This window comes from Cavia porcellus, unplaced genomic scaffold (assembly GCF_034190915.1).
Source record: "Cavia porcellus strain 051 isolate PalLab524CR breed Dunkin Hartley unplaced genomic scaffold, mCavPor4.1 scaffold_7, whole genome shotgun sequence".
Classification (NCBI taxonomy): Eukaryota; Metazoa; Chordata; class Mammalia; order Rodentia; family Caviidae; genus Cavia; species Cavia porcellus.
In genome coordinates this window covers 62,169,217-62,181,983 of record NW_026947490.1, presented here as the reverse complement: position 1 = coordinate 62,181,983, position 12,767 = coordinate 62,169,217, and the positions used below count along the sequence as shown (strand labels likewise).

General features: G+C 43.9%; 1 protein-coding gene across 6 annotated transcripts in view; it reads right to left on the bottom strand.

Annotated features, from left to right (window-relative positions):
* The window catches only part of Crem (cAMP responsive element modulator), a 69,594-nt gene extending 58,221 nt beyond the window's left edge, over positions 1–11,373 (bottom strand). For 5 of the 6 annotated variants that reach the window (XM_063253691.1, XM_063253692.1, XM_063253693.1 and 2 more), the window contains exons 1-2: positions 11,190–11,373; positions 3,316–3,416 (exon numbers count right to left, since the gene is read on the bottom strand). In XM_063253691.1, the coding sequence (XP_063109761.1) occupies positions 3,316–3,359 (44 nt within the window). In that variant the 5' untranslated portion in view covers positions 3,360–3,416; positions 11,190–11,373. Of the gene's footprint in view, positions 1–3,315; positions 3,417–11,189 lie in introns of those variants that run through there. The other variant, XM_063253699.1, reaches the window with a different exon arrangement.
* Positions 11,374–12,767: the final 1,394 nt, after the last annotated feature.

Genomic DNA, 12,767 nt, shown 5'->3' with positions numbered 1-12,767 from the left:
AATCCCCAGCCCCCTAACTCTTCACTTTCACACAAGCCAGCTCCAAAGGCTCATAAACACATGGCCAAGTACAGTCACACAGTGACCCCACTTCTGATACCAAATTCTGTCTCAGTTGCTTTTCCTCATTGCTGAGACAAAATACCTGATACACAATGTTAAAGGGGTAAAGGCTTATGTAGATCACAATCTGTAGGTGTTTCAGTCCATAACCAGCTGGCTCCAAGGCAGGATGGCATGGGCGATGGGCACCATAAAGAAGAAACAGTTCACGATGGGCAGAAGGTAGCAAAGCAACAAGAGACAACCATAGTTCTCCTTATATCTCTTATATCTTATCTAGGGTACTCAGTGCAGGTAGCACTCATGCCCTTAATCCTCCTGCCCTTGATCCTAGCAATACATCACGAATCAATCCCAGCATCACACAGTCGAGATCCACTCATTTCTGGAAAAGTCCCCCCATGACTGTATGAGGCTTTGAGGGACACCTAAACACAGCACAAAAAGAAAAACAGAAACAGTGTACTATCCCTTAAGAACTCATACAGTTCCAGTTCTCTAGGATTATGTTAAAAAAAAAAAAAAAGAACTCATACAGCACTGGAGAACTGGGGCTGCTGGCCCCAGGATAGATGCCTGCTTCCACTACAGCAGGGTTACTGTCTTACCTAGCCAAGGGAGTGGGAACAATGGGAATGAAAGAAAAACAACAACAACAACAAAAAAAAAAACAAAACTTATCCTTTTTAGCAGAATCCAGGGCCAGCAATATTTTCCTCTCAGGTTCAAGAGCCTGCATAAGACCATTATTACCTGACATTTGTGTTTCCCTGTTTAAATGCAGATAAGATAAACAGAACAGCTAATTTAAATAACTGTAAATGAAAAACAAAAAAACCCAGCCATCCCAATTCTTAGTACTTCTTCTGTTAGAGTACATGCAAGAGATATTTTTACCATGACTTCTTTGGTGGGGAGTACCAGGGATTGAACTCATGACCTTGTGCTTGCCAGACAGGTGCTTATGCTACTGAGCTATACCCACAACCCTTCTTACTACATGATTTCTAAGTGCAAGAGTTCCAATGAGGTGGTTAAATGAGCTCTGCCTGGGAAAGTTCTGCCATTACCTCCTGGGAGTTTGAACAAAGCAAGGAGAACAGATCATCCAGTCCCCTCTCTCTAATGGGTTAATGGGTCAAGATGTGGAGACAAATGCACACTATGAAAGGGGTTTCTTCTGTGGTCTATGTAAACCTATGCTGACATCACTCTAAAGATCTCAGAGACATCTGCTGGGTTTTGTAAAGTCACATGACGAGCACCTTGTAGATTTCAGGTGTCTTTATGCATGGGATGCCACCTTAAGGAGCAGAGGCCAGGTTGTCTCCCTTCTCGCTCTAAGTCTGAAGACAACCAGCTGGGAAATATAGATCTCATCACCATTGCACTAGGTGTATCCTTGATGAATGGGACAGGTTTGAACCTGACAATTTAAAACAAGAACAACTTATCTATCATTGTAATATGGCTTGGGTTCAATACAAACTGGGAGGTGGAAAAAGATGGGTATGGGATGCACTAAAAATGAAGTCTAGTGTGCTAGCTGCTCTTATATTGTGATGAAAATGTGCATTACACAGTTTAATTATAATAAAGGGAGTAGGGTCTTACAGGGCACAGAAGAAAATCCAGCTTTGCTTTGCAACCAATTAGCAGAGGCCTTCCACAAGTATACAAATATAGATCCATCTGCTAGGGAGGGAGAGGCACTAACGAGATATTTCATTTGTCAGTCAGCTCCAGATATTTGATGTAGGCTACAAAAGCTTTAGATAGGACCTCAGATGTACATAAAACCCAACTGCTGACAATGGCCTTTTCTGTGTTTAGCAATCAGGACCCAGAGGAGGAAGAAGAGAGAAAGGCTAAGATTATGGCTGTTGCAATTGGTGATAGTTTAAACCCCCTCAAGTCATCTAAGGAAAACAAAACACAACCCAAGGACGACAGAGGTCGTCCTGTTCAAGTGTAAGAAGACTGGATGTGGGCACAAGATTGCACTAAGCCTCTACCTGGACCCTGCACTAAATGTGAGGCAGCTGATGTGCCTGACTCCTGGCACTGGAGGCCTCACTGCCCCATTCCCAGACAGGGGCCAGGTCAGCCAGAAAGCTCATTTCCTGCTCTGATGACTGAAGAGCTCCAGAGGAACCTGCAGTGAACCTGTGCATGGACATCACCATCTTCTCTGAAGAGCACTGGGTAATCTTACACATCATGGGTGAGGAATTCCACTGCTTATAGACAGACACGGCTCATTCTGTTTCGATTTCCTTCTCTGGAAAACTCCTCTAGGCCTATCCCATAGTTGGGGTCAATGGGACCCCTAGTTGGAGATTCTTTCCTGACCTCTGATGTGTCACTGTGAAGGTCAAATGTTTAACTATGAGTTCCTCTTGTCTTACAGTATCCTACTGTCTTGCTCAGAAGAGATTTATTAACAACACTGGAAGTAATTTTCAAGTTCCAGCTGAGGCTAAAATGGATTTTTACCTGCTTGGACTACACCAGGTCTCCCAGACCACATTAGCCAGCAGGTGGATCCTGCTGCACGTTACAAGGGAAATCCTGCTAAGCCAGTAGTTACCAGCTGGTCTCCTAGCTGAATACAATACCCAATCAAGGAAAGGGCTCATAAAGGCCTCCAGCCTCTCATATTTAGGTTTCTAAAACACGGCCTTCTGAAGCCTCCCTTGACCACTCCTGTTCTGTCATAAAGCCCTCAGGAGAATACAGGATGGCACAAGGCCTCTACCTAATTAGCAAGGCTATTACTCCAATCTAACTTCTGGGGGAAGATCCCAACATAAGTCTCTCCCAAATTCCAGGTGATATTAATTGGTCTCAGTCTTAGATTTAAAGGAGGCATTCTTTCCCATCCCCCTACAGACACTGTTTCTGTTGCCTTTGAATGAAAGAAAATCTCTTATCAAGAAAAAAAAAAAAACCCAACACACACAGTTTTCCCACAGAGGTTTAGAGAGTTCTGACCTTTTTGCTCAGGTGCTACAAAAGACTTGAGAAACCTAAAACTAGAACAAGGAACCATCCTGCAATATGTAGATGATATTCTAGTTTGCAGCCCAAGTCAAGAATTAACTAACACTCTGAGTACATATTGCTATAATGTATACACATATATTCACATATACGTGCGTATATACCTACATACCATTAACTCATTCACCATTTTAACTTTTAGCTCTCTAGGCATAACCTTCAAAAGAGCAGAAAAACATATCCACCTACCTTGTATTTGTCTTAATGTATTTTTTCCTGCCACATTTGCTCATTATTAAGACATTTGCAATCAATTCTTTGCTCCTTCTCCACTTTCTTCTTTATATACCCTGCAGTGAAACCATAAAATTAAGTAGGGAGATCATAACATTTTATTTTTAAAATATTAAAATCCCTCAAAGCTAGGCCAGGAAAAAGTCTATGTAAAACTAAAAATAAAACATAACAAAAAAAGCACAAAAGAATAGATAGTGGAAAGAGAACTCTGCATTGCTTTTCTTCAATCTTATTTATATATCATTCAATTTTCTTCCCAGGGAAATAAATTCACAAAATTTAAATGCTACACTACTTCTTAAATTATTCTCTACTAAAGTGAAAGCAGCACAATCTCATCAAATACACAGTGTACAGCTCAGTCATCAGCTCTCTTTAATAAATGATATTATCATTCTTTTTTTTTTTTTTTTTTGTCTTTTCCCTTTTTATCGGTACCGGGATCTAACTCATGACTACCTGCTTTCAAGGCAGGTGTATTTATCATTCTTTAAACTTTCATTCAATGGCAACACATCACCCATTTTGCATTGACCTTTAATTCAAACATGAGTCAAATTAAGTAAAATATCACAGTTCATTTAAATTTCATAGGAGCGTTCAGTCCACTGTCAAAACTGGTTTGGATACGCCCTAATTTTAACTAGTATCTTCTCAAAAATACACATTTGAGAGGCAGGGCATGGATCTCACACCAGAGTGCTTGCCTAAGATGTGCAAAGTTCTGGGTTCCTTTTCCAGCTCTTCCCCCAAGAAATGACGCACGGAGGAAATAAAATTCACAAATAAAAGGCAAAAAAGTAACTAAGACTCTTTTATTTTAGTGCAGGAAAGAATGATTCTTGTTCCGAAGAATGCTGGGTACTTTGCCAGCAATGGTGGTGCTTAGTGTGGACACCATGTCTCCAGGGTCCCCACCAAAGTGATTCTCTCCATGCCAGTCAACTTGTTTGTGTTTTGAGACAGTCTCACTTTGTAGCCTAGGTTGGCCTTGAACTCACTATGTAGCTCAGGCTGGCCTCAAATTTGTAATCCTGCCTCAGCCTCCCGAGTACTGGGATTACAGACATGTGCCTCCATGCCCAGCACAAGCCTGCATTCGACATAGGGAAAAAGATGCATAAACAAACGGAAATGACTATTTGGTGCAAAATATTATTTGGAGCAACCATGACCATGGCACCATGTAACAGGAATGACTGCTCATCTCTACATTTCCTTGGATATGTTTTTCTCAAATAGTAACACACTCTTATAGTTCAAAACTGTAAATAGTAGAAGGTACTCAGTGCAGAAGTCCAGCCACAGCCGCCACATCCCCTTTCCCAGAAGCTCACAGCACTGAAGAGAGTGCCAGCTTCCTGCAACCAGCCGCACTGATGGAGAAGTCAGTGATGGCATGCCTGCTTGCCAGCTCTGAAAGACTGCTCTGGTCTCCATTTTCCTCAGCGCCCCTCAGCATTCCATCCCCCCAGGAAGTCTTGCCCTCCGTGGCTTTTATGTTTTCCCTTCCACTCAGTTGGTCCTGTGTGTTGTGGGCTTCGGCCCACTCTTCAGCTAAGATCTGTAGTCCCTGGGTGCAAGTCTCCTCGCAGCCTCCCCAGGCCTTCACCTTGTTCTGATGGCCAGGGTGCCGCTAGAGCCAGCTTTCCCCTCCGGCCCACCCCTCGGCCTGTCCCTCACAGCTTCTTTTGGGGTTGTTCCCAGGGGCCTCAAACCCAGAATGCTCTCTCTCCCTGGCAGGCCTCCCTAGGGTCTTCAGCTCCCTCACCTCCATCCCCAGGGGGCATCGTGGGCTCAGGTGGAACTGGGGGGCAGTCACTGGCTTTGGAGTGAATGACCTCTACCTCGTATTAGTCATGTGATCTTGGACAACTGTTGAAATTATTAAATTTCTTCCTGCTTGGTCTTTTTTACTTTTATGGTTTGAAACAGGGTCTTACTAAATTGATAGCCTGCCCAGGCTGGGATTACAGACATGTGCCTCCATGCCCAGCACAAGCCTGCATTTGACATAGGGAAACTCAAACTTCCCATCCTCCAGGTGTACGTGGCTTAACTGCAGTCTTTATTTTTGGCCAAATCACGTGAGAAGAAAGCAAAGAAATGAATGCAGAATGTCTAGTTGGGCTTGGCATGGGAGTTTAGGAGTGTCAGCATACTCAGCCCTAGTGATTCCGCCTCCTAAATAGCCCTTTCCTCCCCTCCGTTCCCACCACCCTCCCTGCCATTCTTTCATTCCCACCCAGCTCACGCGTGTCATGATCAAAGCAGTAACCGCTCCAAGCAACGTCAGTGTCCTTGTCATCACTGCACTCCGACTTCCTCTCCACTTCTTGGAATTCACTCCACCTGCCCACAACACTGTTTGAAACGCGAACCTGGTATTTCCTTACTTAAAATTCTCCACCGGTCCCCCTTGCCCTGAAATATCCAGAGTTTTGCACATGTAAGGTACTTAGATGGAGGTTTAATAAAACCTGTGTAAAAGCGTTTGGGCTGAGGAATGTCATTCCTGTCCCTTCAGCATCCCACATGCAGATTTAATCCTGGACATTTGTAAAGCAGGGGCCCCAGTTTCCATCAGTATATGCTATGAACCCCTGAAATCTCAGCTGCTTTTTGAAGCATTCCAAATCAGTCTCAAAGCCTTAGAACCCGCTCTTATCACGATGACAAGGGCTGAATCCAGCACCTCACTCCCAACCCCAGGGACTGGTTTAGGGCTCAAATGTCCTCGTATGTTCCCATGATAGGCCTGACATAAAACTATGCTATGTAACCTAACATCCCCTGGAATTCAGGATCGTGTTTCAAACATCTGAGCTTTAAATTTTTAGGTGATCTTTTTACACCTGAAATCACGTAGGTACTGACATCATTCCCTTATTCTACAAATTTTCTTTTTTTCTTTGATTGATTTTTTTCTTTGAGGATTGAACTCACATGATCATGCTTACCTTGTGGCCACCCTCATGCTGCAGGCTGCAGTTTTTCCTACTTTCACTTGACCCAAACTCACACTGTGCTGCCTGATCCTTTTCCTATCTTTAATAAAACTTTGCTACTAATAAAAAAAAAAAGAAAATTAATTTCCCTGAGCTTGGTGGAATAGCACATGCCACTCTAGGAGGCTGAGGCAGGAGGATGAAAAGTGTGTCTCCACTGGCCTAGCACTTCTGTTCCTGGCAGCAGGACTGTCTGCTCACCAAGATAACTGTGCATCCCGACCACCACGCTTGCTAAACAGTACGCTACGTAAAACAATTAATCAGAATCAAATGAGGGGTGCACGCCTATAATAGCACTCAGGAGGCTGCGGCAGGAGGATCCCATTGTTCACGGCCAGTCTGAGGAATCTAACAGACCCTCTGGCAAATAAAGAGCTGGGAATGTAGCTCCGTGGTAGTGTCCTTGGGTTCAATCCTCAGTACCTCACTTACATACTACACACACACACACACACACACACGCAGGATTTATACAATGATGGAAAAAGAACTGCTCTTCTGGAAACTAAGTTGAAAGCTTTGGAAATATACTGAGCCATTTTTTCGTTACTGTTTTTTAAAAATTCTGCTTTGGGGCCACATTGCAGCCTGAGATAACTACAAAATACTGGGCATTAACACAAAAATAACGAGTTCTTCATAAGACACTCCCAGTTTTTGGTTTGGCTTTTTTTTTTTTTTTTTTTTTTTTGGTCTTTTTCATTTTTATGGGTACCAGGGATCGAACTCACGACTGCCTGCTTGCAAGGCAGGCGCTTATGCCGCTGAGCTAAATCCCCAGCCCCTTGGTTTGGCTTTTTGAAACAGGGTCTTGCTATGCAATTCACACTGGCCTTGAACTTGACAAGCAGTCCTGGGATTACAGAGGTGTGCCACTAGGCCCAGTCTTCTAAATTCCTGTTCCACTTTTAAAATGCTAAAAATGGAGTCTGCAAATTATGTACCATTGAGATGGTACTTGCAAGAAGGCTAAAAAAAAGGAACAAAGCCAAAAGGAAAAAAAAACATGTTTACTAAAAAGCAGCACACTCTTAATAGCAACAGGAAGAAAAAGCACACAGAAAAGTATACAGTACTGCTTTAATTCTAAGATGAAGAACATGTGTAGTTGTTTAAGATCAGTGTAGGTTAACTATAATTTAAGTAGCAATAATAAAGGCTGGAAAATACTGGAAAAAACATGAAATTCACATCGTGAACAGGCTTTGATGAAAAAGTTGGTAACCCAGGCCTGGGCTCAGTGCTCTGGGAGGCTTGAGGCAGGACGACTGAAGCTGGAGGCCAGTTTGAACAATTCAGAAATTTAGTGAGATCCTGTTTCAAAATTAAAATAAGTAAGGTCTGAAGATATAGTTCACTGGAAAGGCCAGGAGAAGAAGTGAAAGGAAGAAGAAAGAAAAACTGGAGGAGAAATCCTTGAGAAGAGAGAAGTAATTTCAAACAGCCATGTATTTGTAACTGATAAAAGACGAGCCCAAATTTATCATGTACCTTAAAAGAGATGTTAAAAAAGAGAAAAAGTTTTGTGACTTTCAAAGCTTTGTACTCTTTGTGAAAGAAAGTTACAGTAACTTTGAAATAAGTTTTACATGTTTATGTAAAAATAGGAATGGCCAGAAGGAACCCTTGGAAATAAACATTCCAAACACTTGTGAATGTCTTTAATGTTTCACATATGAATTATATATAAGGAAGGAAGCTTATTTTATAAATATAAAATAACATAGATTCAAGGCTACTCCAATTTAGAAACTTAAGTATATAGCTTGAGATACCCGTTTTTAAGAGCCTTTGGTCTATTAAATTTCCTAAAGGATGAACTATCAAAACATCTTTCCCAATTAATTTCCCATCTGCTGCTTGTTAAATTGCCCAGGATGGCCCTGAATTTGCAAATCTCCTGTTTCAGCCTTCAAGAATCCTGAGATTACAGGCTTGCACCATCCAAGCTCTGGCCCCAATCTTAACATTTCAGAGTTCTGACTGCTGGCAGGACTGGTAAGTGAACCCAGGGCTCCTCCGGGAACTACACACTAGTCCTTTTTTGTTCAGACAGAGTCTGGCCAACTCACCAAATTGCCAGGCTGGTTTTGAATTTGCAATGCCTCTGCCTCAGTCTCCCAGAGTGCTAGGGTTACAAAAACGCATCACAAGCTCAGCTTTATTGTGATATTAACTGCCTTGGTCACACCAGTATGTAGAAATATGTATGAAGCCTCTTCATTCCTAGACAGCCTGCTGAATTCTTACCACCAAGCATGACCCGATCCATAGGAGTTATTTAAGCAGTCTAAGAGCAAAGCTTCCATAGAACTGTTGCCTGTGCATTTTTCTCTAATTGTAACAATTCTCTCTTGCCAGTAACTCCCTCTCACAATCTTAGAAATGAGGATCAGTGCAAAATAGGTGTAATTTATTTCTTTTTATGCCTTTTGTTTTTTGAGACGGGTTTCCAACTCATGATCTTCCCACCTCAGTCTCCTAAGACCTGGGATTACAGTCCCAGGCTACGCCATTAGGCTCATTTTACTGTTTAAACTTTGCTAGAATTGAATTTAACCTTAAGAGTAAAGGAGTTTCATCTGTATCAGGCTAAAATCCTCACCAGTGTGATCTTAGGTTTCACTCATCTCTTAGGTCATCAGAAAAAGAAAACCAAGGAAAGCATTTATTGTTAATCATAATACTCTTTATTGTGCACTTCTCATGGAAAATGTTAAAATACCTTACTCTGTAAAAGGAAATTATTTTGGATCTAAATGTCTTGGCAAAAAAAAGGAAATTATTAATATAATTTTAAGTGTTAAAACTTGTTTATGATTTCCACTTTTGTCTTGAGACAAGGTCTCACTACGAAGCCCAAACTGGCCTCAAATTCATGGCAATCCTCCGGCCCCAGCTTCCTAATTGCTGAGATTACAGGCATTAATCATCATACCCAGCTTAAAATGCCTGTTTTGGTTAATATTGACTTACATCCCAGGCACAATAATTTTTCTCAAATTTGGCTTTTACATATGGAATCCATCAGTTCAGTTACAGTGAAACAGTTAACAAAATTCAGGTATTTAGTTTATTTTCTGTCAGGTATGGTGGCACATACTTGTAATCCCAGCACTTTTGGGGGACTGGGGATTTAGCTCAGCAGCATAAGCACCTGCTTTGCAAGTGCATGGTTTTGAGTTCGAACCTCGATACTGATTTAAAAAAAAAAAAATCCCAGCACTTTGGAAGCTGAGGCAGGAAGATCACCATGAATTTGAGGCCATCCTGGGCTACATAGGGAGTTCAAGGCCAGCCTGAACTACATAGTGAGAACCTGTCTCAAAAGAAAAAAAAAATAAAACAGTTTTTCCTCTTGCTTCCAGACAGCCTGGGCTGACTGAGCACTGTACTCCTACACACTATGGCACTGTACAAAGACGACACAGCAGTACAGCTGTGACAGCCACGAGACATGTGGGCTACCTACTGCTTCAATCTGTTAGTAACATGAGGGCCTTTTGTATCTGTGCAAGTTTGCAACTGGAATGTTCCCAGTCTGGACCGTCCTTTAAACTAATTCCACAATAAGCCTAGCTCAGTTTTCTGGCCCAACACATAGTGGTAGAGAAAAATCAAATTAGGGCAAACAAAATCAGAAAATCATGTTTATATTGGTAATAACCTAAAACTCTCCCTTCCTTTTCATGAAACCACAATTCTACACAAGAATTTGTTTGTTTCTGTTTTTGTTTTCTGAAAAAGGGTATGGCTGTGTAGTTTTAGGCTGGCTTTGAACTCACTCTCACCGGAAGAGATCATCCTGCCTCAGCTTCTGGAGGGCTGGGATAACAGGCCTGTGACACGCTGGACAAGACTTTATACTTTAATTACACAGTAACTTGCCCCTGTAGGAAACTAGGACACAGCCTGTTTACCTATGGGGTGTGCAGTTTGTTAAAATTCAGAAGAGGCAAATTTCACTAACTCACAGAGACAATACAAAAACAAAACCATTAAAAAGCTCTTCTGTGTTCATAGTCAATAAAAATTTATTCATATTCTTACAAAGACACACAAAACATCACCGTAATGACAACTTCACACTCACCAAAGTGATTCTAAGCATCTGCTACAGTGCTGTATTTACAGATTCACCGACATTTTGATAAAGCAATGCAGTTACTCACCCAGGATCAAAATCATTTAAACACTTTTTTAAAAAGTAGGGTTTAGAACAAAGTAGTCTTGAATAATTAGTTTTAATAGTATTCATCGACGAAAACAGTTTGAAATGTGCGTTCCTCTGGGAGGAAAGGCGTTAAGTTCAAAGATTTATTAAAGACGATTTTAACTGATGGACGAAAACAAGCTTATTAAAAAAGAAAATCACGAGTAGGAGAAAAATCAGGTACAGAAAGGAGGACAAAGCAGAGACGGTGAACTACGACCGTAACCGAATTCGACGTGCCCAGCGGACCTCCAGGCTCGGGTCGTCCTGAAAGGCGGCGGCGCTGTCGCCTGCTGGCTTTTCGCAAGGCTCCTCCCGTCCTGATCATGCAGGCTCGGGCCGCCAGGCGTCTCGGACGCGGACCCCAGTCCCCGCCGGGTGCGGGGCAGAGACGACACCGGGTCGTGGTCGGCCCCCGAAGCGGCAGGGAGGGGCGGCCTGGCGGATCCACCCGAGCGGCCCGATGCCCCGGCCTCCGCGCCCCGGGACCGTATCTTCTGCCCCGCCGGCCTGGCCGTCGCCGCCCCGCATCGCTGATCCCGACCTACCGGTGCGAGCGCCCGAGGGCGGGGGCGGCCGCGAGGCCGGGCGGAACCACTTACCGCGGCGCCGGGCCTGACGTAGCCGGCTCGTCACTGCTGACGGACGCAGGAGGAGGGGACACCGCCGCCCGCGCTCGGGACGCCGCCTCACGTCAGCCCGCACGACAGCAGCAGCCGTGGCCGCCCCACGGAGCCCGACCCGAAGACGCGCAGTGGCGGACGTAACTGCGGTCTCGCGCTCGCTAGCCTTCCCTACCCGCGCCGGAGACGCCCGAGGGGAAAACCCAGGGTCCGATACTTCCCCCTGCAGGCCGCTGGCGGGACTGCAGCGCGGGCCACCCAACAATTAAATGGAACGGGGTGGGCGGGCCCAGGCGGAGGGGCGGGGCTAGGACCGGAAGCCGCCTGTTGCGCCTGCGCCGGAAATCCAATTTGTCACAAACTGGGGTCACTGCTGTCTTCCGTCTGATGGGCTCTGGTGAACTCCGGTGGTCTGAGGGCTAGGCTCTTCTGGAGAGGTTCAGGGTTGCCTCACCGCCTGTGGACCTGCCCGACCACCTGCCGTGAAGAGCGCCGCCTTCTGACCGGGCCCCCTAGGCCGCCCCACGCCTCCCTGGGACTTTTCGCGTCCTTGTCACTGGGAACCAGTGACCATCCCCACGTAGAGGCCATGGAGGGGAGTGAAGGCTTTTGATCACCAGCAAAAAAAAAAAAAAAAAAAGGAAAGTGTCTGTTTCATCGGCTAGAAGCCATGCCTTTTCAGTCACGGATGATTTAGGATAGAAGAAATAAAGAGGGTAGGGGAAAAAACCTAAAAGTTGTACTTTTTATAAAGACTGCAACTTCTAGGACCCAACGTAATCCATATCAACCATTCCTTGATTAGATTGAGGCTCCTTTCAAACCCCAAATCCCTCGGAAATACTGTAAGTCCATAAATTGGTTTAATTGGAAAAATAAAAGCGGGAAGCTGATCCTACGATAAAGGAACAGGTTGAGAAGATTCAAAGAATGTTCAAATTACCTCTCTTTAAAAAAAAACAAACACAAACCCTCACCTGTAAAATGGGCCGGACCCTTCTGGAGACAGCCGCCTTTCCCGAGTTTTCATTTCTAAAGGATAAACTAAACGTCTTCTAGGTCTAGGAATCAATGCGCCTTGCTCTTGAAGGTCCCCTCTCTCTTTTTTTTTTTTTTTTTTTTTTGAGCAGATTTCACCAGATTATCCTTGAACTCAGCATGTAATTGAGGCTAGCCACAAACTCATGACAATCCTTTTGCCTTGGCCTCTTGAATGCTAGCATTAGAGGCTTATGCCACCTTTTTTTTTTTTTTTTAACCTTTAAATGTCTGCCTTATAAATCCTTTCCAGGGGCCAAGTGTGGTGGTACTAGCCTATAATTCCAGTACTCGGGAGGCGGAGGCAGGATAACTGCTGTGAGTTCAAGTCCAGCCTGAACCGCATAGTGAAACCCTGTCTGAAAAAGGAAAAAAAAAAAACCCTTTCCTAACCGGGGGTGGTGGCCAGCGTTTGGGAGGTTGAGGTAGGAGGATCCTTGCAAGTTCAAAACCAGCCTGGGCTACAAAGTGAGCTTAAGGCCAGTCTGAACTGCATAGTGAGACTGTATCTCAGAAAAA